The sequence below is a fragment of the Theropithecus gelada genome, chromosome 4 (genome assembly GCF_003255815.1).
Source record: "Theropithecus gelada isolate Dixy chromosome 4, Tgel_1.0, whole genome shotgun sequence".
Classification (NCBI taxonomy): domain Eukaryota; kingdom Metazoa; phylum Chordata; class Mammalia; order Primates; family Cercopithecidae; genus Theropithecus; species Theropithecus gelada.
In genome coordinates this window covers 2822382-2843556 of record NC_037671.1, presented here as the reverse complement: position 1 = coordinate 2843556, position 21175 = coordinate 2822382, and the positions used below count along the sequence as shown (strand labels likewise).

At 52.4% G+C, this 21175-nt stretch overlaps 3 protein-coding genes and 1 long non-coding RNA gene across 7 annotated transcripts; 2 read left to right on the top strand and 2 right to left on the bottom strand.

The window, feature by feature from the left end:
• Positions 1–266: 266 nt before the first annotated feature.
• On the top strand, positions 267–16140 carry LOC112622793 (coiled-coil alpha-helical rod protein 1). 4 transcript variants are annotated; one of them, XM_025382651.1, is made up of 18 exons: positions 267–1028; positions 1331–1397; positions 1584–1689; positions 3313–3616; positions 6729–6892; positions 6991–7126; positions 7286–7396; positions 7639–7788; positions 9436–9546; positions 9652–9758; positions 12311–12423; positions 12625–12670; positions 12814–12950; positions 13043–13231; positions 13328–13429; positions 15159–15310; positions 15443–15614; positions 15864–16140. In XM_025382651.1, the coding sequence occupies exons 1-18, from the start codon at positions 813–815 to the stop codon at positions 15986–15988; spliced, it is 2508 nt and encodes an 835-aa protein (XP_025238436.1). In that variant the 5' UTR covers positions 267–812; the 3' UTR covers positions 15989–16140. The 4 variants fall into 4 exon arrangements, with proteins under 4 accessions (XP_025238436.1, XP_025238435.1, XP_025238434.1 ...); XM_025382650.1 differs by having other exon boundaries at positions 1476–1689; XM_025382649.1 differs by having other exon boundaries at positions 267–1055; positions 1476–1689.
• A 1255-nt stretch (positions 16141–17395) lies between these two features.
• On the bottom strand, positions 17396–18123 carry LOC112622216 (DNA-directed RNA polymerases I, II, and III subunit RPABC5-like). Its single transcript, XM_025381490.1, has 2 exons — positions 17969–18123; positions 17396–17585 (listed from the first exon to the last, which is right to left on the bottom strand). The coding sequence occupies exons 1-2, from the start codon at positions 18121–18123 to the stop codon at positions 17396–17398; spliced, it is 345 nt and encodes a 114-aa protein (XP_025237275.1).
• Positions 18124–18275: 152 nt separating this feature from the next.
• LOC112623784 lies at positions 18276–19599 on the bottom strand. The gene is made up of 2 exons (XR_003119204.1): positions 19539–19599; positions 18276–18673 (listed from the first exon to the last, which is right to left on the bottom strand). It is a non-coding gene; the product is annotated as an uncharacterized LOC112623784 (long non-coding RNA).
• Positions 19281–20759, top strand: LOC112623783 (psoriasis susceptibility 1 candidate gene 2 protein homolog). The gene is made up of 2 exons (XM_025384449.1): positions 19281–19335; positions 20009–20759. Exons 1-2 carry the CDS (start codon positions 19281–19283, stop codon positions 20362–20364), a joined length of 411 nt encoding a protein of 136 aa, XP_025240234.1. The 3' UTR covers positions 20365–20759.
• The last annotated feature ends 416 nt before the right edge of the window (positions 20760–21175 follow it).

The following is a 21175-nucleotide window of genomic DNA, read 5'->3' as shown; positions in this document are numbered from 1 at the left end:
TCACAAGTTTTCCCGGGTTCCCGCAGTGGGGAGGAGCCGCCTGGGCGCGGAGATGCGTCGACACATTCTGTGGGCCCAGATTTAGACGCCACTGCGCCTGCGTACACCTTTCCTCCTCCCTACAGTGAGATAGGACCTTAGGGCGCCCGCCTTGCGCAGGCGCGGTCAGAGGCCGAGGCAGAGGCGGGGCCCGGAGCGAGGCGTAGGGGGTGTGGTCAAGGCGGAGTAGGGGTTCTCGCGGTGGGTAAGGGACGTTCGGGAAGAGTCGGTTGTGGGCGGGAAGGGGCTGAGCGGGGTTGCTGGGAGGGTTCAAGGGGTCCAAAGGGGAAGGGGGAACAGGGGCCAGGTGAAGGGGTAGATGAGGAGATCAGAACAGCCTTAGAGCTCAGGGGCCAACTGGGTGAACAGCCTTCGGTATCTAGGGGAGCAGTGAGGGGAGAGCAGAGCCGGCTAGCGTACAGGGGGCGAGAGCAGACTATTGAGAGATGGGGGTGAGGGTGAGGACCAGAACAATTCCTTCAGAAAAAAGTAGATTAGGATGTAAAAAGGGACCGGAGTAGGGATCCCAGATTCGGGTAAAAAATAGATTAATGAGGGTGGGAGGGTAGGGGGAAGGTCTTAAAGTGCCCACTATGTGTTAGGACTCGAGAAAGAGGAGGCGGGCGGCAGGCATGGAAGCTGAGGGGATAGTAGAGAGAAGCTGAGAGGACAGCCGCAGGAAAGATTTGGATGAGATGTCAGGACGCTGGCTTTTCTGCCTGGGGATCTAGGCTGCTTGGATTCCCAAGGTCTTGGGAAGGGTCTAGCCCTGCATGTGGCCACATTCAGCTGGGGCCAGGCCTTGGGCCAGCACTTTAATAGGGAAGGACCCAAGAGTCATGGCCTGGTGGTGTCTGGATGGGATTCCCCCAGGCCTTGCTGAGCCATGGAGAGAACTCTGGAGATGGCGCTCAAGACCCCTGCACTGTGTACCTCCTTTCTCACCTCTGGCCAGGGGCAGCAGGGACCATAGAAACTTAAAGAGGAGGGTAAAGGCACTGCCCAGAATCCTGAAAGTATGAGTAAAGCCTCAGAGCCCCTCTCGGTCTGTCTTTTTCAGTAAATTCTCTCCACTTGATAGTTAGTTGCCTGGGTTCCCTGAGGAACCAGGTTGAGACAAGCAAGTGAATTTGGGGTATCTCCTACTTCTTTGGGGAAGTAGGAAAAGAGCTGAGCATCGGGTGGACCTGGCTGTAATTCAAGGATTATGACTTTGTTATTGTAGGGGCTTTCTCTTTGGAAGGTGGCCTGAAAATTGAATTGGAGTGTCTTTGTTTCTCCTATTGTCCAGGGGAACATAGATGGCTGGAGACAGAATCTAGAGCCTTCAAATAATGTGGAAATGTTTCCACCTTCAGGTCAGTGGGACCAGACAAGGGGAGTGGTGGTTGTCTCTGCCTGGGAAACTGACCATCTTTGATTTTGTAATTCTTCAGGTTCCACTGGGCTGATTCCTCCCTCCCATTTTCAAGCTCGGCCCCTTTCAACTCTGCCGAGAATGGCTCCCACCTGGCTCTCGGACATTCCCCGGGTCCAACCCCCAGGCCATCAAGATGTCTCAGAGAGGCGACTAGACACCCAGAGACCTCAAGTGACCATGTGGAAACAGGATGTTTCCAGTGACAGGCAGGAGCCAGGGCGGAGAGGCAGGTAGGGATCCATCCTCGCTGTTTTCTCAGGCTGGCTTGCTAGTGACCCTTCTTCACTGGAATAAACTCCTTACCCTATTTCGGCCCTAGTTTCCAGAACCTACTCATTTTTATGCAAGCAATTATTAGTTCCTACAGTGCTTAGATAATAAAGCAGTGTGCTAGGTGCTAGGGATGAGGATAACAATAATGAATAAGACAAATCCTGACTTAAATTTGTCATTAATAAGGAATCTAAAATCCTAAGAGGGGAGATAGATTGACCATCAACTGATGGTAAAGCATAGTATGAGGCAAGATGAAGAAGTGCAAACTAGAAGTAGAGACCCAGCACTGTGGCAGTGTGGGTTCATTCTGATGGAAGAAAGCCTTTACAGAGGACATGCTATGGGAGCTGGCCATGCTGTCGTATTGTCTGTAAACATTCTTTTTCTTGTTGTTTCATGTGTCTTCCCAGATGTACTGGGATATCATTCTGCCATTTTGCTCCAGAGTAGGATTACATTAGAAGCAGCAGCATGATGAAGAAGAAGGAGTACTAGACTGGGTGTCAGGAGACAGAGACTCTATTTCTAGTTTGGCTACCAGCTAGAGGACATTTGGCAAGTCAATTTCCCTAGCCTACAGATCCCTGATACTTAAAAATAAAGAAAATAAAGAAAAGGCCAGGTATGGTAGCTCACACCTATACTCCTAGCACTTTGGGAGCTGAGGCAGGAGGATCACTTGAGCCCAGGAGTTCAAGACCAGCCTGGGCAACAAAGCGAGACTTCGTCTCCACAGAAAATAATTAGCTGGCTGTGGTGACATGCATTTGTAGTCCCAGCTACTCGGGAGGCTAAGGTGGTAGGATCGCTTGAGCTCAGGAGTTCAAGGCTGCAGTGACCTATGATCCAGCCACTGCATTGAGGCCTGGGTGACACAGTGATACCCTGTCTCTAAAAACAACAATCTCCTGTGGTCCTGGGTGTCAGAGAGACAGCTGCCTCAGGAGCCATGTTCCAAGCTAGATTAAACTTCATGTGATATTGGTAGACAATTTCTCCAAAGGCTGGCACTATGTTATTTATGTACTGTTCTCTCAGACTCCTCATAAAGTATACCTAACACTCAATAAATGCATTTTAACTAGCACCTGGCCTCACCATATTGATACTGGAAGCTCAGCTCTCTCTATGCCCATTCCTCCCTCAAACTTCTTGCCCTTAAATCAGAATTGAGAAGTCTCTGTTCTTCCAACCTTTCCACTTAAAATGTGTGGCCTAAAAATAAAAAATAAATAAGACAAAAAACACCAAAAAACAAAAAGAATGTGTGGCCTAATGATATACACATTTGATGTTGAATCTGTCTGTATGTAGCTCTCTCTAGGGAGATCATGTTCCATGATCTCAGCCAGACTTTAGGTCCTGTGAGTCCAGGCACTGGACTTAACATGCTCAATAGGGCTTTGATGAATGATGATGATGTCAATGCAGACATCCCCATACCCCAGCTTCAGCACCCCCTTCACCTCCTCACACGGGGGCAGAGAGGTCCTCTTTTCCTTCTGGCTATGTTTACACCCTCAACTATCCTTCCAGCACTGGAGACAAGTCTCACCTGCACTAACCTGTCTTTGAAGGTCCTGGGAGCTGGAGGGGTCACAGGCCCTGAGCCAGCAGGCTGAGGTGATCGCTCGGCAGTTGCAAGAACTGCGGCGGCTGGAGGAGGAGGTCCGGCTCCTGCGGGAGACCTCACTGCAGCAGAAGATGAGGCTAGAGGCCCAGGCCATGGAGCTGGAGGCCCTGGCACAGGCAGAGAAGGCCGGCCGAGCTGAGGCTGAGGGCCTGCGTGCTGCTTTGGCTGGGGCTGAGGTCGTCCGGAAGAACTTGGAAGAGGGGAGCCAGCGCGAGCTGGAAGAGGTTCAGAGGCTGCACCAAGAGCAGGTGAATGCAGGGGTGGGAAGGATTTAAATTCATAACGGAGAGCTGGGGGCAGTAGCTTCCAAGCAAAGAACAGGTATTGCAGAAAAGACCCTCCATGAGTAGTGAGTAGTGGAGTGATGAGACCTTTGGTGAAAAGAAACACACATGGCCTAGAAAGATGGAGAATTTGGGTATTTTGATCTTAATTCAGGTTGCACTTTTTCCCCAAGACTCAGGTGGCCTCCGACGACTTGAAACCCTGCTTCCTTTTCTAGTAGGAAGTAGTTTGCCTCCCTGCTTTACTCTGGGTACCAATTCATCGGGGGTATTGTGGAGGGCAGTGAGGAAGGTGGATACAAGGGGGCTATGGTGGACTGGGAGAGATTATTCAGTCCGCAAACTCAGTGCTTACTCTTTGCCATCTCAGACTCAGTGACCAAATTAGCCTGAATCCTGCCTTCATGGATGGAACTGACAGCCTCATGGGGGATACACACATCCACTTTTAATTTAATCATAATTAATTGCAATCAGGAGGAGTGCCTTGAAGGCGAAGGACTAGAGAGCACTAACTTAGTCTGGGGTTCAGGGAAGGCCACTGTAACCAATTGGACATGTCAAGGAAAGAAACCATAAGGCCGGGCGCAGTGGCTCACGCCTGTAATCCCAGCATTTTGGGAGGCCGAAGCAGGTGGATCACAAGGTCAGGAGTTCAAGACCAGCCTGGCCAACATGGTGAAACCCCGTCTCTACTAAAAATACAAAAATTCACCAGGCATGGTGGTGCACACCTGTAATCCCAGCTACTCAGGAGGCCGAGGCAGGAGAATCACTTGAGCCTGGGAGGTGGAGGTTGCAGTGAGCCGAAATTGTGCCATTGCACTCCAGCCTGGGCAACAGAGTAAGACTCCGTCTCAAAAAATAAAATAAAAAAGGAACTGGGAGAAAACAAGGGAGAAATTCTTTGTAACCTTGTAGTGGGCAAGGCCTTTCTACCTGTGAGTCAAAATCCAAAATCTAGAAGCCGTAAAGGAAAAGATTGATCCATTGACTTTATAACATGAACATTAGGAATGGCAGGGAAAGAAAAAAAAAAAAAAAAAAAAAGCTCTATTTATAGCTCAGATCACAAGAAAAGGGTAATATCCCTAATATAAAATGTGTGCCTAGAAATTGGTAAGGGAAAGACCAGCAATCCAGTCAGAAAGTGGACAAAGGAGATTCATGAAAGAAACTTAGAAACAAGAAGCTAGGCCGGGCACAGTGGCTCACACCTGTAATCCCAGCACTTTGGGAGGCTGAGGTGGGCCAGGATCATTTGAGGCCAGGAGTTCAAGACCAGTCTGGCCAACATGAAGAAACCCAGTCTCTACAAAAAATACAGAAATTAGCCGGGTATGGCGGTGGGCGCCTGTAATGCCCCAGCTTCTTGGGAGGCTGAGGCAGGAGAATTGCTTGAACCTGAGAGACAGAGGTTACAGTGAGCTGAGATCACCACACTCCAGCCTGGGCAGCAGAGCAAGACTAAAAAAAAACAGCAAGCTACCGTTTGTGCTGAATAGGAGTTGGCCAGTGAATAGGCGTGTGAGGTCCAATGGTCGCTGGAGGACACTCGGCAGGACAACTGGTGGAGGCGGGGACAGGCGGAGGCCAGAAGGCTGGAGCATAGAGATCAGGGGCGCTGAGTGTGCTGCAGAGCATGGGACCCAGGGCACAAGGCCTTGGCCACTTCAGAACTTGCTACTTTCCCTTAAGAGCAATGAGCAGGCTGGGCACGGTGGCTCATACTTGTAATCCTAGCACTTTGGGAGGCTAAGGCAGAAGGATCACTTGAGCCCAGGAGTTTGAGACCAGCCTGGGCAACAAAGTGAGCCCCCATCTCTATTTTATTAAATAAACTAGGGCTGGGCATAGTTGCTCACATGTGTAATCCCAGCACTTTGGGAAGCTGAGGTGGGTGGATCACTTGAGGTCAGGAGTTCGAGACCAGCCCTGCCAACATGGTGAAACCTCATCTCTACTAAAAGTACAAAAATTAGCTGGGCGTGGTGGCTCAAGCCTGTAATCTCAGCTACTCGGGAGGGTGAGGCAGGAGAATCGCTTGAACCTGGCAGCGTTTGCAGTGAGCTGAGATTGTGCCATTGCGCTTAGTCTGAGCAACAAAGTGAAACTCCATCTCCAAAATAACAAAAAGAAAACAAAATTGTTTTTTTAAGTGATAAGCAACTGTTGAAAGGTTTTAGGCAGGGAAATGACATGATTAGATTTGTATTTTATGTCTAAAAAGTTTTGTCATTTATATCCCCCAAATTAACTTTATTGTTGTATGGAGACGGGGCGAGAGGAGGCAGACCAAGAAGCAGGGTGGCCACTTTGCCCTCCTTCCCAGTCCATCCCATGACTGTTGGTGGCTCTGACACCCCTGCAACCCTTTGAGGTGCCATGAGCAAAAGACACAAAATTCCTCCTTTCCTGGAGCTTTCCTTCCAATGTGGTCTGACAGATAGTAACACATACACATAAGCAAGATATGGTCAGTGCTAAGTGCTCGGGAGGACATGAGCAGTTGATGGGGCACAGGAGGGTGGTGAGGGTTATTAGAGGGCCCAGCGAAGCCACCCTGAGGAGGGGCTATCACCTGGGGTCTGTGGAGCAAGGAGGGGCCGCTGTCTGGTTCTCAGCGGACTCCCTGTGGCTGGAGCGGGGAGCATTAGGAGAGCCTCCAGGGTGAACTCAGGAGGCAGGCAGAGGCTGGGTCCCCCGGCCTGCAGGTGTGGAGAGATGCCTGGGTTTTGCTGTGAATGCTGTGAGAAGCCACCGAGGGTTTGTAAAGACTAGTTAGGAGATGGTCACTGTTGCCCAGGCAAAAGATGAGGGTAGCTTACCTTGGGTTGGTGGCAGTGGAGACGGAGACGGAGAGAGGTGAAGATAATGTTTCGGGGGAGATTGGACAAGAACTCCCGATGGGTTGTGGGGCAACTGCAGAGAATGAGTTACCAGCTCTCCATTTGCTGTGCGCAGTTGGGTGATTGGTTTGGTCATTGTCTAAGGTCACAGAAAGTGGGAGTGAAGGGAACAAGGAAGGCCTCCATGTGGGGTCGAGCTCCTGCTGAGCCCCGTCTTCTTTCCGCAGCTGTCCTCTTTGACACAGGCTCACCAGGAGGCTCTTTCCAGTTTGACCAGCAAGGCCGAGGGCTTGGAGCAGTCTTTGAGTAGTCTGGAAACCAGGAGAGCAGGGGAAGCCAAGGAGCTGGCCGAGGCTCAGAGGGAGGCCGAGCTGCTTCGGAAGCAGCTGAGGTAGGTGGGTGGATGCCGACGGGGGCCCAGCAGTTGGTGATGTGGTGGGTCTGCAGGGTGCCCCACTGATGGCTGTCCCATTCCCACCCCAACCCTAGCAAGACCCAGGAAGACTTGGAGGCTCAGGTGACCCTGGTTGAGAATCTAAGAAAATATGTTGGGGAACAAGTCCCTCCTGAGGTCCACAGCCAGACATGGGAACTGGAGCGACAGAAGTTTCTGGAAAACATGCATGTGAGTGTGCAGGAGTGCATCTGTGTGGGGACTTGGGGATCAGGTTGGGGGGCAAGTGTGGCCCTTGGAGGAGCGTGTAGAGCACAGCCCTCAAGAGAGCAGGTGGTACCTGAGGCGGCATGGAGGCCCTACAGGGGGGCTGCTTCTCTCCACCCGCAGCACTTGCAGGAGGACCGGGATGGCCTGCACGCCACCGCGGAGCTGCTGCAGGTGAGGGTGCAGAGCCTTACGCACATCCTCGCCCTGCAGGAGGAGGAGCTGACCAGGAAGGTATGGCCCGACCCCCAGATCCCTCACCCTCGGCCGCATCCTACACCTACTGTCCCCCACCCTCCTCCCTGTGGGTGGGAGGGTTCGATGTGCCCCAGAACCTGCTTGGATCTCTTTCTTCCTGTGAACTCCTCTTGCTGTAGCTCATGTTGCCCGGGCAGGACAGAGGAGAAACAAAGATGCCACCTCCTTCCTCTCCTCCCCCGGGAGCCCACACTTTCCTCCCGCTCCTTCTCCCTCAGGTTCAACCTTCAGATTCGCTGGAGCCTGAGTTTACCAGGAAGTGCCAGTCCCTGCTGAACCGCTGGCGGGAGAAGGTGTTTGCCCTCATGGTGCAGCTAAAGGCCCAGGAGCTGGAACACAGCGACTCTGTTAAGCAGCTGAAGGGACAGGTCACTGCACTCTCTTTTCTCCCGGTATTCCCTCCCAGCACCTTGCTCCTTCCATAAGAGTGGCATCCATTCAACCAATGTTTATTGAGTGGTTGCCACATGCTGGGCACACAGCCCTGAACAAAACCGAAATGTGGAGCTTGCATTCTAGAGCAGACACAGAACACGCAAGTAAACAGATAATGTTCAGTAATTATATGTGCTGTATAGAAAGATTCAAGCTGGGTGCAGTGGCTCACGCCTGTAGTGCCAACACTGGTCTCAAACTCCTGACCTCAGATGATTCGCCTGCCTCAGCCTCCCAAAGTGATGGGATTACTAGTATGAGCCACTGTGCCCAGCCAAGTAAAATGCCAGCAGTCTGGGAGACTGATGCAGGTGGATCACTTGAGGTCAGGAGTTTGATACCAGCCTGGGCAACATGCGCAATCCCGTCTCTACTAAAAATAGAAAAAATTAGCCAGGCGTGGTGGCTCATTCCTGTAGTCCCAGCTACTCTGGAAGCTGAGGTGGGAGGATCACCTGAGCCTGGGAGGTCGAGGCCCCAGTGAGCTGTGATCCCACCACTGCACTCTAGCCTGGGTGACAAAGCGAGATCCTGTCTCAAAAAAAAAGAAAGTAGCAAGAAAGATTGAAAAGATAATAGCCGGGCGCGGTGGCTCAAGCCTGTAATCCCAGCACTTTGGGAGGCCGAGACGGGCGGATCACAAGGTCAGGAGATCGAGACCATCCTGGCTAACACGGTGAAACCCCGTCTCTACTAAAAAATACAAAAAACTAGCCGGGCGAGGTGGCGGGCGCCTGTGGTCCCAGCTACTCCGGAGGCTGAGGCAGGAGAATGGCGTAAACCCGGGAGGCGGAGCTTGCAGTGAGCTGAGATCCGGCCACTGCACTCCAGCCTGGGTGACAGAGCCAGACTCAGTCTCAAAAAAAAAAAAAAAAAAAAAAAAAAAAAGAAAAGATAATGTGACAGAGAGACTGAGGGGTGGGTCAGCCTCAAGTAGGATGGTCAGGAACAGCCTCTCTGAGGAGGTGACAGCATCTGAGGAGGGTGGCATGGTCAGTTGGTGGGTCCTGTGGGATGGGTCAAGGGCTATTCCCATGTTCAAGTGGGCACATGGAACGTGGAACATGGAAGGAACACTGAACTCAGATTCTATTCTCAGGAACCTAAGCTTCTGTCACCCTGCATGGCATTGGTTCTTTTTCTTTCTCTTTTTGAGAAGGAGTCTTGCTCTGTCACCCAGGCTGGAGTGCAGTGGCGTGATCTTGGCTCACTGCAACCTCTGTCTCCCGGGTTCAAGTGATTCTCCTGCCTCAGCCTCCCAAGTAACTGGGATACAGGCACATGCCACCATGCTTAGCTGATTTTTGCCTCCCAAGTAACTGGGATTACAGGCACATGCCACCATGCTTAGCTGATTTTTGTATTTTTAGTACAGACAGGGTTTCACCATGTTGGCCAGGCTGGTCTTGAGCTCCTGACTTCAAGTGATCTGCCTCGGCCTCCCAAAGTGTTGGGATTCCAGGTGTGAGCCACCACGCCTGGCCCCTGCATGACATTCTCTGCACCTGCCACTTTGCTTCTAATGCCTCCCTCAGCTTTTAGCTCTAGAGGCCCCTGCCCAGCTTCATCTCCTCCCCCAGGTGACCTCACTCCAGGAACAAGTAACAGCCCAGAGCCAGGAGCAGGCCATTCTGCAGCGATCCCTGCAGGACAAAGCCGCAGAGGTGGAGGTGGAGCGGATGGGTTCCAGGGTTGGTGTCAGCCTAGTAGAGACTCGGGGAGGGCAAGGGATCCCTGGTCCAGGGCTGCAGCCAGGACTTAGGGAGGGATCCTGTCCTTTGCTGCATCCTCCCCAGGGCCTGCAGTTGGAGCTGAGCCGTGCTCAGGAGGCCAGGCGCCGGTGGCAGCAGCAGACAACCGCAGCCGAGGAGCAGCTGAGGCTTGTGGTCAATGCCGTCAGCAGGTATCAGGGATGGAGGGGCTGGTGGAGTAGTGTTTCTGCCACCTTAACTTCCTGGGCACCTTGTTGCTGAGGAGCCTCGGGCAAGAGGGGCTGGAAAACTGGCCACTGGAGGCTACAGGGCTGGGCAAATTTAGCCCTATCAATGTTCCTGTGTTCATTTCTCTTCTGGGGCAGCCTCCTCTGCATTCACACCTGATTGCTTGTCATGAACTCCCCACTGCATGTTGGGCTGGAGGTGAGGCCTTGCTTCCTCCTGCAGTTCAGTCTAGTAATGGCTTGAGCTAAATAGAGCACCGGGGAGGATCTTCACTTGCAGCATTGTTCAAGGATGGAGAGTGTAGACACTTCATCGTCCTTTCCTTGTCTAAAATTTTACAGGCATTCTGTTTCACTGGAGAAAAATTTAGTCTTTTTATTTATTTATTTATTTATTTTTTTTTTTGAGACGGAGTCTTGCTCTGTTGCCCAGGCTGGAGTGCAGTGGCCGGATCTCAGCTCACTGCAAGCTCCGCCTCCCGGGTTCACGCCATTCTCCTGCCTCAGCCTCCCGAGTAGCTGGGACTACAGGCGCCCGCCACCTCGCCCGGCTAGATTTTTGTAGTTTTTAGTAGAGACGGGGTTTCACCTTGTTAGCCAGGATGGTCTCGATCTCCTGACCTCGTGATCCGCCCGTCTCGGCCTCCCAAAGTGCTGGGATTACAGGCTTGAGCCACCGCGCCCGGCCTATTTATTTATTTATTTAGAGACGGAGTCTGTGTCACCCAGGCTGGAGTGCAGTGGCGCAGTCTTGGCTCACTGCAACCTCACTTCCCTGGTTCAAGTGATTCTCCTGCCTCAGCCTCCTGAGTAGCTGGGATTACAGGCATCCACCACCACGCCCAGCTAGTTTTTGTATTTTTAGTAGAGACAGGATTTCACCATGTTGGCCAGGCTAGTCTTGAACTCCTGACTTCAGGTGAGCCACCCACCTCACCCTCCCAAAGTGCTGGAATTACGGGTGTGAGCCACCGCGCCCGGCCTAGTCTATTTATTTAAAGCTATATACTTACTTGCTTACTATTCCATCTAAAATGTAAGCCAGTTAGTTTCCTTCTAAATCAATTGCCAGCCTTTGTGTCTCATACCAACTTCCTAGTTGTTTCATTACCAAGAATTGTTCTACGACCTTCGGAAAAACTTCTAAGGAAACAGCAAAGCTTCTTTGTGCTGGTGATGACTTCCCCTCAGCCTTGGACATTGAGATACCCAAGGCAGGTAGTTCTTAGCACAGTGTCTGGCTTGTAAATGTTTATCGTTATCATGAGGCTCTTCTTGATGGGTTAATTTAGACAAAGATAATTTTTGGTTTAGCGAAATTAAGATGCAGGATGAGTCCTTGCCCACCACTTCCTTCTCTTGGATTTGTACCTTGGGGACTAATTCAGCTTAAAAAATTATGAAACATTTCACACTTGCATGGAATTAAACTAGTTATGATGACCTACACCCAGGTTCAATCCATTGCGTGTGCCCCCTACCTCCAGGAGAACAGAAGGATGTGCTGCGGACAGGGTTTGACTTTGGTACCCGGCGATCACAGAAATGGTCTGTGTAATGATGCATTGCCAAAAGTCCTCCAGGCTTAAAGCAGTCCAAACTCGGATTGTTGCTGGGTTTATTAGATTGTCTGTAGGTACTTGGAGATTTTACTACGAGCTGCGGTAGGTGTTGGAAGCATCTACTTGAACAGTTTCCAGATCAAAGTGAACTTTGCCGTGCTGCTGGGCATGCAGCTGCAAGCCTCCATCATCGTGTGTTTTTCTGTGGGTGCAGACCCGGACTCTCCTGAGGAAACCCCAAGCGGGCCCTAGACACTCCTTGGCCTCCTCCAGGGGCCTGCTTAAGCTGCTCAGTTTTCATGAGCCAGGTTGGTCCTACTTTTGGCACAGCCAGCTGGTAAAGCATGTGGGTCTGCCCGTCATTGGTGCTAAATCAACACTCCTGGGCTTGGAGAGGATGACTTTGTTTTGGTTTGGTTTTTTGAGATGGAGTCTCACTCTGTTGCCCAGGCTTGAGGGCAGGGGCGCAATCTTGGCTCACTGCAACCTTCACCTCCTAGGTTCAAGTGATTCTCGTACCTCAGCCTCCGGAGTAGCTGGGATTACAGGCATAAGCCACCATGCCCGGCTCATTTTTATGTTTTTAGTGGAGACAGAGTTTCACCATGTTGGCCAGGCTAGTCTCCAATTCCTGACTTCAGGTGATCCACCTGCCTCGGCCTCCCAAAGTGCTGGGATTACAGGCAGAAGCCTCTGGCCAGAGAGGATAACTTTACTCTTTGATGCACAATAGTGAGCGAAACACAGGTTGTGAGAAATAAGCTTAACAGGTTGCTTTAAAAGATAGTCATTTAATGCATTCTTGGGGCAAGGTCCCTTTAGATAATTGACGGAAGCTGTGCGTTCTTCACTTGTAGAACAGGACAGGATTGAGGGAGTTGTCTATACTAGGCACAGCAAGTCCTTTGGGAATGAGGGGAGGCATGGAGCGTCAATGACCTGTGCCCTCTCCAGCTCTCAGATCTGGCTCGAGAGCACCATGGCTAAGGTGGAAGAGGCTGCCGCCCGGCTTCCCAGCCTCAACAACCGACTCAGCTATGCTGTCCGCAAGGTCCACACCATTCGGGGTGCGTAGGGCAACTGGGAGCCATGTCCCGCCCCCGCCCCACCAACTCGGACTTTCTTCTTCCTGACCCAGCTCTGTGATCCCACATCCATTCACCTTCCTCCTTTCACCAGCCCTTGCATCTCTTTTTCCCTTACTCCCTGTCCCCCACTTTCTCCCATGCAAACTTCATCTCTTTTTCTCCCTGCCTTTTCCCTCCCAGGCCTGACTGCTCGAAAGCTTGCCCTTGCTCAGCTGCGCCAGGAGAGGTGAAGTTTGGGCACTTTGAGGTGGATGGGGCTTTAGAGCATTGGTTACTGGGACCCCCAAAACCATGAGAGCTGAGGCAGGATGGGTGCTTTGGGGTCAGGCAGCTGGGTGATTTCTCCTGACTCTCTCTTCCCTGTCCCAGCTGTCCCCTACCACCACCAGTCACAGACGTAAGCCTTGAGTTGCAGCAGCTGCGGGAAGAACGGAACCGCCTGGATGCAGAACTGCAGCTGAGTGCCCGCCTCATTCAGCAGGAGGTGGGCCGGGCTCGGGAACAAGGTACACCTGGTTGCCAGGGGGTGGCGAGGATGAGGAAAGACCTGGTGTCTAGGGTGCTAGGAGAGGCCTGACCCAGCACCCCCTCCTTTTAGGGGAGGCAGAGCGGCAGCAGCTGAGCAAGGTGGCCCAGCAGCTGGAGCAGGAGCTGCAGCAGACCCAGGAGTCCCTGGCTAGCTTGGGGCTGCAGCTGGAGGTGGCACGCCAGGGCCAGCAGGAGAGCACAGAGGAGGCTGCCAGTCTGCGGCAGGAGCTGACCCAGCAGCAGGACCTCTACAGGCAAGGTGTCGAGAGGGAAAGGGGTGCTTCCCTTGGACGGTGGCGTGGGAATTGCAAATCGAAGCTCCTGCTGATACGCCCCGTCTACACTTTCACCCCAGCTCTGCAAGAGAAGGTGGCTGAAGTGGAAACTCGGCTGCGGGAGCAACTCGCAGACACAGAGAGGAGGCTGAACGAGGCTCGGAGGGAGCATGCCAAGGCCGGTGAGCCTCGCCAGGGTGGATGGGGCCTTCCAGGAAGAAGGAAGTGTTAAGACGTAGGTTATTATTTTCCCCTCAAAGTTTTTTCAAAGCTTCATTACAGGAAGTAATGAAGGTATCCATGAATAGCACAGGTGATTTCTCACTTCATGAACACACCCATGTAGCCAGCACCAGATTAAGAAACAGCATATGACCGGGCGCGGTGGCTCACGCCTGTAATCCCAGCACTTTGAGAGGCCGAGGCAGGTGTATCACTTGAGGTCAGAAGTTTGAGACCAGCCTGGCCAACATAGTGAAACCCCATCTCTACTAAAAATACAAAAATTAGCTGGGTGTGTTAGTGGGTGCCTGTAATCCCAGCCACTTGGGAGACTGAGGCAGGAAAATGGCTTGAACTCAGGCGGCGGAGGTTGCAGTGAGCTGAGATCACACCATTGCACTCCAGCCTGGAGAGCAAAACTCAGTCTCAAAAAATAAATAAATAAAGAGCATATGACCAGCTCAGGACCCTCCTGTACCCCTTCCAGTCATACCCCTTCACAGAGGCTACCACCTTCCAGATGTCTAACACCAGCAATTACCCCCTAGCAAAAATTTCACACACCTAAACAAGTTTAAAAAATTGTGGCCGGCGCGGTGGCTCACACATGTAATCCCAGCACTTTGGGAGACCAAGGCAGGAGGATTGCTTGAGCCCAGGAGTTCAAGATCAGCCTGGGCAACACAGACTCCCATCTCTTTAAAAAAAAAAAAAAAATTACAAAAATTAGCCAGGCATGGCGGTGGGCACCTGTAGCCTGAGCTTACTTGGGAGGCTGGTGTGGGAAGATCACATGAACCTGGGAGGTGGAGGCTGCAGTGAGCCGAGATGGTGCCACTGCACTCCAGCCTGGGCAATAGAGAAAGACCGTGTGTCTAAAAAAGAATTGTGTAATGAATATATCTTCTCTAAATATAGCAGTTAACGTTTGCCACATTTGGTCTCTTATCTATATGCACGCATATTTGTGCATCTTTTGAATCACTTTAAGTTGTAATCATTTAATGTTTTGTTTTTGTTTTTTTTTTTTTTGAGACAGTCTCCCTCTGTCACCAGGCTGGAGTGCAGTGTCATGATCTTGGCTCACTGTAACCTCCACTTCCCGGGTTCAAGTCGTTCTCCTGGCTCAGCCTCCTGAGTAGCTGGGATTACAGGTGCCCACCACCATGCCCAGCTAATTTTTGTATTTTTAGTAGAGACGGGGTTTCACCATGTTGGCCAGGACGGTCTCGATCTCTTGACCTGTGATCTACCTGCCTCGGCCTCCCAAGGTGCTGGGATTATAGGCGTGAGCCACTGCACCTGACCATTTAATGTTTTAAGTAAGTTGTAAACATAAGTTGTTCAGCTGCATCTCCCAAAGCCAGTAAATTCTCCTATATAGCTGCAATCATCACACTTTAAGACAAGGAACACTAATTGCACAAAATCTAACTCAGTTCATATTCAGATTTCCCCTGCGGAACTCCAGGATGGTTCAGGGATGAGGAAGATACTTAGGTTCAGATTCCCAGGCTCCTAGAGCATCAGCACCCCCCTCCAACTGTACAGAAGAGACAGATCCACAGAGCAGAACAGCCCCCACAAGCCACAGAGTTGGTGACCCAGCGTTTGTTCCTGTCTTCATGGTGCCTGGCTGCCTCTGGCCTGACCCACACCTGCCTCCCCTGTGCCTTGGCCTCTCTGTAGTGGTCTCCTTGCGCCAGATTCAGCGCAGAGCTGCCCAGGAAAAGGAGCGGAGCCAGGAACTCAGGCGTCTGCAGGAGGAGGCCCGGAAGGAGGAGGGGCAGCGACTGGCCTGGCGCTTGCAGGAGCTGGAGAGGGATAAGAACCTCATGCTGGTAGGAGACAGGACGGCAGACAGGCAGACGCTAGGGCCCATCCTGGGCTGGTTCCTGGGCTAGAGGTGTGGAAAGAGGATGGTGAGGGAGGTTCTACCCGGGCTAGGTGGCGTTTAACCCTCTCCTTCCCAGGCCACCTTGCAGCAGGAGGGTCTCCTCTCCCGTTACAAGCAGCAGCGACTGTTGGCAGTTCTTCCTTCCCTACTGGATAAGAAGAAATCTGTGGTGTCCAGCCCCAGGCCTCCAGAGTGTTCAGCATCCGTACCTGTAGCAGCAGCAGTACCCACCAGGGAATCCATAAAAGGTCTTGGGCCAAGCACAAATGGACAAGGGACAAATGGGCGCACTTCAGCAATCTCCCCTCCAGACTCTTGCATGATGAGTGGTGTTCTCTGTGATCCTTCGAGGCCCTTAGCCTCTTTTAGCGATGCCCAGCTTGGACCAAAGAGCCTCCTCTCTCCCAGTCCTCATTTCCTGTGTCAGCCCTGTTTCCTCTGTAACCACGAGCACCTCCCCTTGTCTGGTGCTCATCTCCTGCTATCTTCCTTCCCAGGGTCCCTCTCTGTCCTGCTCGATGACCTGCAGGGCTTGAGTGAAGCCATTTCCAAAGAGGAAGCTGTTTGTCAAGGAGACAACCTTGATAGATGCTCCAGCTCCAATCCCCAGATGAGCAGCTAAGCAGCTGAGAGCCCAGGGAAAGCCAGCCTGGGGGCTGGGAGGATCCTGGAGAAGTGGGTGGGGACAGACGAGCCCTTCCCCCTCCCAGGGTCACCCTGGGGAACACCGGCTGAGTCTAAATTCTGCTCTAAATAAAGACGACTACAGTAGGAGCCATTGTTTGGAAATGTAATCTCTGGGAATCTGGGAATTCTCCCTGCAGCCATCTCTCTTGGAGATGTGAGAAGTGGGCCCACCCATAGCTCTCTCTGGGTGATACCTTTTCAAATCCTTTTTCTAGGCAGCTTTGGAAATATTTGGGAAGCTTCTGCTTTTCTTTATTCTCAACTTTTAAAACTCTTTTCTTCTGGAAGATGATAAATGCTAGGAGTGGGGAAGATGAAACATTCACTCATTCAACAGGAATGTCAGAGCCAGGCACTGTATTAGCCTGGGGGCCACCTGGGCCCTGAGAGCCTACATCCTAGTGGGAGAGAGAGGACAGATGACCTAAACAGATGAACAAGATCATTTCAAACAAGTGCTTGAAGAGAAAGTATAGTACAATTATGTGATAGAAACTGACTCTGGGGAGAGGCCTCTGAGCAAGGGACCTTGTGCCGAGGCCTGCCTGAAGTGGGCTCCTGTGGAGGCCAGGAGGGCTCTGTAGAGAATGGTCAAGGACGCTGCTTCGAGGCCAAGATGTGGCCAAGTTTGGATTTTACTCTAAGTCAATAGAAAGCCATTGGAGCACTTCTTTAAAAATGGGGAAGAAGGCCAGGCGTGGTGGCTCACGCCTGTAATCCTAACACTTTGGGAGACTGAGGCGGGCGGATCACAAGGTCAGGGTATCGAGACCATCCTGGCTAACACGGTGAAACCCAGCCTTCACTAAAAATACAAAAAATTAGCCAGGTGTGGTGGCAGGTGCCTGTAGTCCCAGCTACTCGGAAAGCTAAGGCAGGAGAATTGCTTGAACTGGGAGGCGGAAGTTGCAGTGAGCTGAGATTGCGCCACTGCACTCTAGCCTGGGTGACAGAGGAGACTGTCTGGAAAAAAAAAAAAAGAAAAAAAAACATTGGAGGGCATAGTGGCATGCACCCATGGTCCTAGTTACTCCAGAGGCTGAGTTGGGAGGATTGTTTGAGCCCAAGAGGTTAAGGTTGCAATGAGCTGTGATCGCACCACTGCACCCCAGCCTGAGAGCAAGAACCTGTCCTCACTCCCCAAAGGGAAGATGCAACATGATTTGGTGTACATTTTTTTTCCTGGAAGACTTACTGGATGGTCCCTTCCAGAGTGAGGTACACACATCCACGCACTATGGTCAGCAATTGCTCCCGGGACCCCGACATCTCAGTTTAGTGAACTCAGGGCAAGACAGTGACTGCCCATGGTCAGCACGGCAGGTGGGTGGGTCCAGCGAGGTCACTTCCCCAGGAGGGCATAATTGAGCAGCTTCTGGATCAGGTCCACGTGGGCCAGCAGCATGCAGCAGCGGCTGTAGTGCTTCAGGCCCAGGGCGTCCTTATCAGTGTACTTGGCCTGCAGCAGCCCTAGGTAGGCCTCCCACGTGTTGCCCACAGTCTTGCTGCAGGTGAAGCAGCGCACACAACTCCTGAGCTCAAGTAGTCCTTCTGTGTCAGCCTCCCAAAGTGCTGGCATGAGCCACCACGCCTGGCCTGATATAATACATTTTTTTTTTTTTTTTTTGATACGGAGTTTCACTTTTGTTGCTCAGGCTAGAGTGCAATGGCGTGATCTCAGCTCACCGCAACCTTTGCCTCCTGGGTTCAAGTGATTCTCCTGCCTCAGCCTCTTGGGTAGCTGGGATTACAGGTATTTGCCACCATTCCTGGCTAATATTTTTGTATTTTTAGTAGAGACGGGGTTTCTCCATGTTGGTCAGGCTGGTCTTGAACTCCCAACCTCAGGTGATCCACCCGCCTCTGCCTCCCAAAGTGCTGGAATTACAGGCATGAGCTGCCATGCCAGGCCCACCTGATGTATATTTTAAGACCTCCTTTGCTGGTGGAGGACAGATTTTGTGTGAAGGGGAGGGATAGAGTGGGAGCAAGGGGGCCACTGAGAAGGGTGTTGGAGAGGCTTGGGGGAGATGGTGGCTCAGGATGATGGGCTGGGTTTGGACAGGGCATGGAGGGGCTTGCAGGTGGATGGGCTGTGGATGGTGGAGGAGAGTAAGGAAGGTTTCTGTCCTTCATGAGCCCTGGAGGGAACAGACGAGATCACACCATTGCATAGTAAGGTATCCCTTACTGTGGGGTAGCGAACCAGGCAGGGAACAACCTGAGAGGAATCAAATTTTATTTTGGACACGTTACTTCTGAAGGGCTAACAGACTTCCAGGCAGAAAGGCCCTTGAAGGAAACATTCTAGGGGTCTCTCTGGGAGGCTTAGATCAAGGAGCTGAGACCAAAAGGAGAATGGGAGGGAGGAGACGATACAATAGAGTTGGAGCCGAGGCCCTTAGAGGTGGATAGGTGGATTCCTGAGGGAGGAGGAAGGGGCTGAGGTTGCTGGAGCCTGGCAGCTTCTTCTGGAGCCATTGACAGGACTTATGCAAACAGCTCTGGATGGGAAGAGGGAACCAGGATATCCTCCTGTGTCCTTCCTCTTCTGCAGTCATCCTGGATGACTCCCAGATGGAATTTCTTGGATGTCATTGCTTGGAGGTCCCCTGCATGCCTGAAGAAGGATATGCTGGAGAGCAGGATGCCTGGATCCCATGCGTGAAGGGAAGTGCCCAGGAAAGAACGAAGTCCCAGGGGGAGCTTTTAGTGTGTGGGTGAGTGGGGAGGCTGGGGTAGTAGCTGACACTGTCCCAGCTGCATCCCAGGTTTGAAAGGCACCTCCTCCCCCAGCGCAGGCATCCTGCCTCCCAACCCTGTAATTACGGCGCTTCCCAACGCGTGGTTTGCCCCCATTCTTTGGCTTCCAATAGTTGCAAGGGATGAAGGTGGACATCTCTGTGATTACGGAGATGCCAAGTGAGTATTGACTGCTCCAGGGTGTGGATGGAGGGTTGTGAAAACCAGGGTGGGGTGATGCAGGGTCAGGGTCATGATAGGGAGAGCGGCAGCTGGGTCCTGGACAGGGGGACTAAAATAAGGGACGCCACCTTCAGAGGTGACACATTAGCCCAGGCCTTCCCAACGGGTTTGACTAGTTCTGTTCTGATGGTATTCCTGTGCCACTGGGCTGGCCCCTCCTCCCCTCCTCCCCTATAAAGCCTCTTGGGGTTCCCAGGCACCCAGACTCAGCCCACCCCAGCTTTGGGGGCCAGTACACAGCCATGATGCTCAACTGGAAGCTCCTTGGGATCCTGGTCCTTTGCCTGCACGCCAGAGGTGAGGTGGAAACAGAGGCAGGGAGTGCAGTTTGGGGAGAGATGAGGGATGGTCAGGATGGGGGAGGTGAACTGGACGCATGGGGTTGCGGACAGGAATTCAGGGGATGCAGAAGATGCGTCTGGCTCACCAGAAACGGCTTTCTGTACACAGTGGGTGGGGGACAGGAGTTCAGGGGTGCAGAAAGTGCGTTTGGCTCTCACCAGAAATGGTTTGCTGGCTCCATGTGGCAAAGTCGGTCAGGATTAATGCGTGGGGGACGAGTTTCCTCGGAGCTGGGATTTGTGTGAAGGAGCTGGGGTCTGTGTGCCCCGGGGCCAAGGTGTAGTCCACTTTGGGTTGTAGATTGGCCTGAGGACAAAGCCAGTGGGGTACCCCAACCAGGGGTGGATGGAGCTTATTTGGAGAAGTCTGGTCAGTTTAAAGTGGGTCAAGTGAATGGTTCAGATCCATCGGGGGTAGGGGTTCATCACATTTTAGCATCAGTTAAGTATTTAAAAATGTATAGAGAACTCTTTGAGAGGGACTTTTTTGGTCTGTTTGTGGGTCGGTTCAGGCTGCGTCCATCCAGAGAGGCTCCTCCTCCTGGAGCTGGGGCTGGGGCTGGGGCTGGGGCTGGGGTGGGGGAGAGAAGCCCTCATCACCTCTTACCTTTCTCCTTCCTCCTTTACAGGCATCTCAGGCAGCGAGGACCACCCCTCTCACCCACCCGCAGAGGACCGAGAGGAGGCAGGCTCCCCAACATTGCCTCAGGGCCCCCCAGTCCCCGGTGACCCTTGGCCAGGGGCACCCCCTCTCTTTGAAGACCCTCCGCCTCCCCCACCCAGTCGTCCCTGGAGAGACCTGCCTGAAACTGGAGTCTGGCCCCCTGAACCGCCTAGAACGGATCCTCCTCAACCTCCCCGGCCTGATGACCCTTGGCCAGCAGGACCCCAGCCCCCAGAGAACCCCTGGCCTCCTGCCCCTGAGGTGGACCACCGACCTCAGGAGGAGCCAGACCTGGACCCACCCCGGGAAGAGTACAGATAATGGGGTTCCCCCAGCCGTTCTGCTCCCAGGCATCTCCAGACACCCACGCCCTCTCCACCCTGATTCCCCGTGAATTCTTCCCAATTTAGCCCGTCTCCTTAAACCTCTTCCTCATTCCCTCGGTTTTATTCTGAACCCAGAAGGTGGTGTTCTCAATATTTCCTGTCCCCTCCTGAGATCCGTACTTAGCACTCACATTGCCGGTTTTTTCCTCTGACAGCCTAAGCCTACTCTCCTACCTCACCTCCAGGCCTCGGCCCCACCTACCTCCCTCCCCGTCTTCCTGCCCGCGCGATCGCTGGGGCAGGGCTGCGGTACTGTGGTCCCTTCTGCCACCTGGTGGCCGGCGGCAGGAATTATCAGTAGACAGCTGTTGCTTCCATGAAACGGAAAAATAAAAATCACGTTTTCTTAATTCTGAATCTAGGCTGCTTCTTTAACTAACATTTAGTGTTTTTTGTTGTTGTTGTTTGTTTGTTTGTTTGTTTGTTTTTGAGATGGAGTCTCTATCTGTCGCCCAGGCTGGAGTACAGTGGCGCGATTTCGGTTTACTGCAAGCTCCGCCTCCCGTGTTCACGCCATTCTCCTGCCTCAGCCTCCGAGTAGCTGGGACTACAGGCGCCCGCCACAACGCCCAGCGAATTTTTTGTGTTTTTAGTAGAGGCGGGGTTTCACTGTGTTAGCCAGTATGATCTCGATCTCCTGACCTTGTGATCCGCCCGCCTCGGCCTTCCAAAGTGCTGGGATTACAGGCATGAGCCACAACGCCTGGCCATTTTTTTTTTTTTTTTTTTTTTTTTTTTTTTTTTTT

Bases quoted from the DNA above. Each gene is read 5' to 3' on its own strand.
- LOC112622216 (XM_025381490.1), bottom strand. From the start codon at position 18,123: ATGCCCTGTCCAAACCCAGCCCATCATCCTGAGCCACCATCTCCCCCA. The intron at 17,586-17,968 runs GTGGGCCTGGCA...ACTTGAGCTCAG, and splicing joins GGTCTTAAAATATACATCAG to GAGTTGTGTGCGCTGCTTCA.
- LOC112623783 (XM_025384449.1), top strand. From the start codon at position 19,281: ATGATGCTCAACTGGAAGCTCCTTGGGATCCTGGTCCTTTGCCTGCAC. The intron at 19,336-20,008 runs GTGAGGTGGAAA...CCTCCTTTACAG, and splicing joins CCTTTGCCTGCACGCCAGAG to GCATCTCAGGCAGCGAGGAC.
- LOC112622793 (XM_025382649.1), top strand. From the start codon at position 813: ATGTGGCCACATTCAGCTGGGGCCAGGCCTTGGGCCAGCACTTTAATA. The intron at 12,424-12,624 runs GTGCGTAGGGCA...TTTCCCTCCCAG, and splicing joins CAAGGTCCACACCATTCGGG to GCCTGACTGCTCGAAAGCTT. The intron at 15,615-15,863 runs GTCTTGGGCCAA...CTTCCTTCCCAG, and splicing joins CACCAGGGAATCCATAAAAG to GGTCCCTCTCTGTCCTGCTC.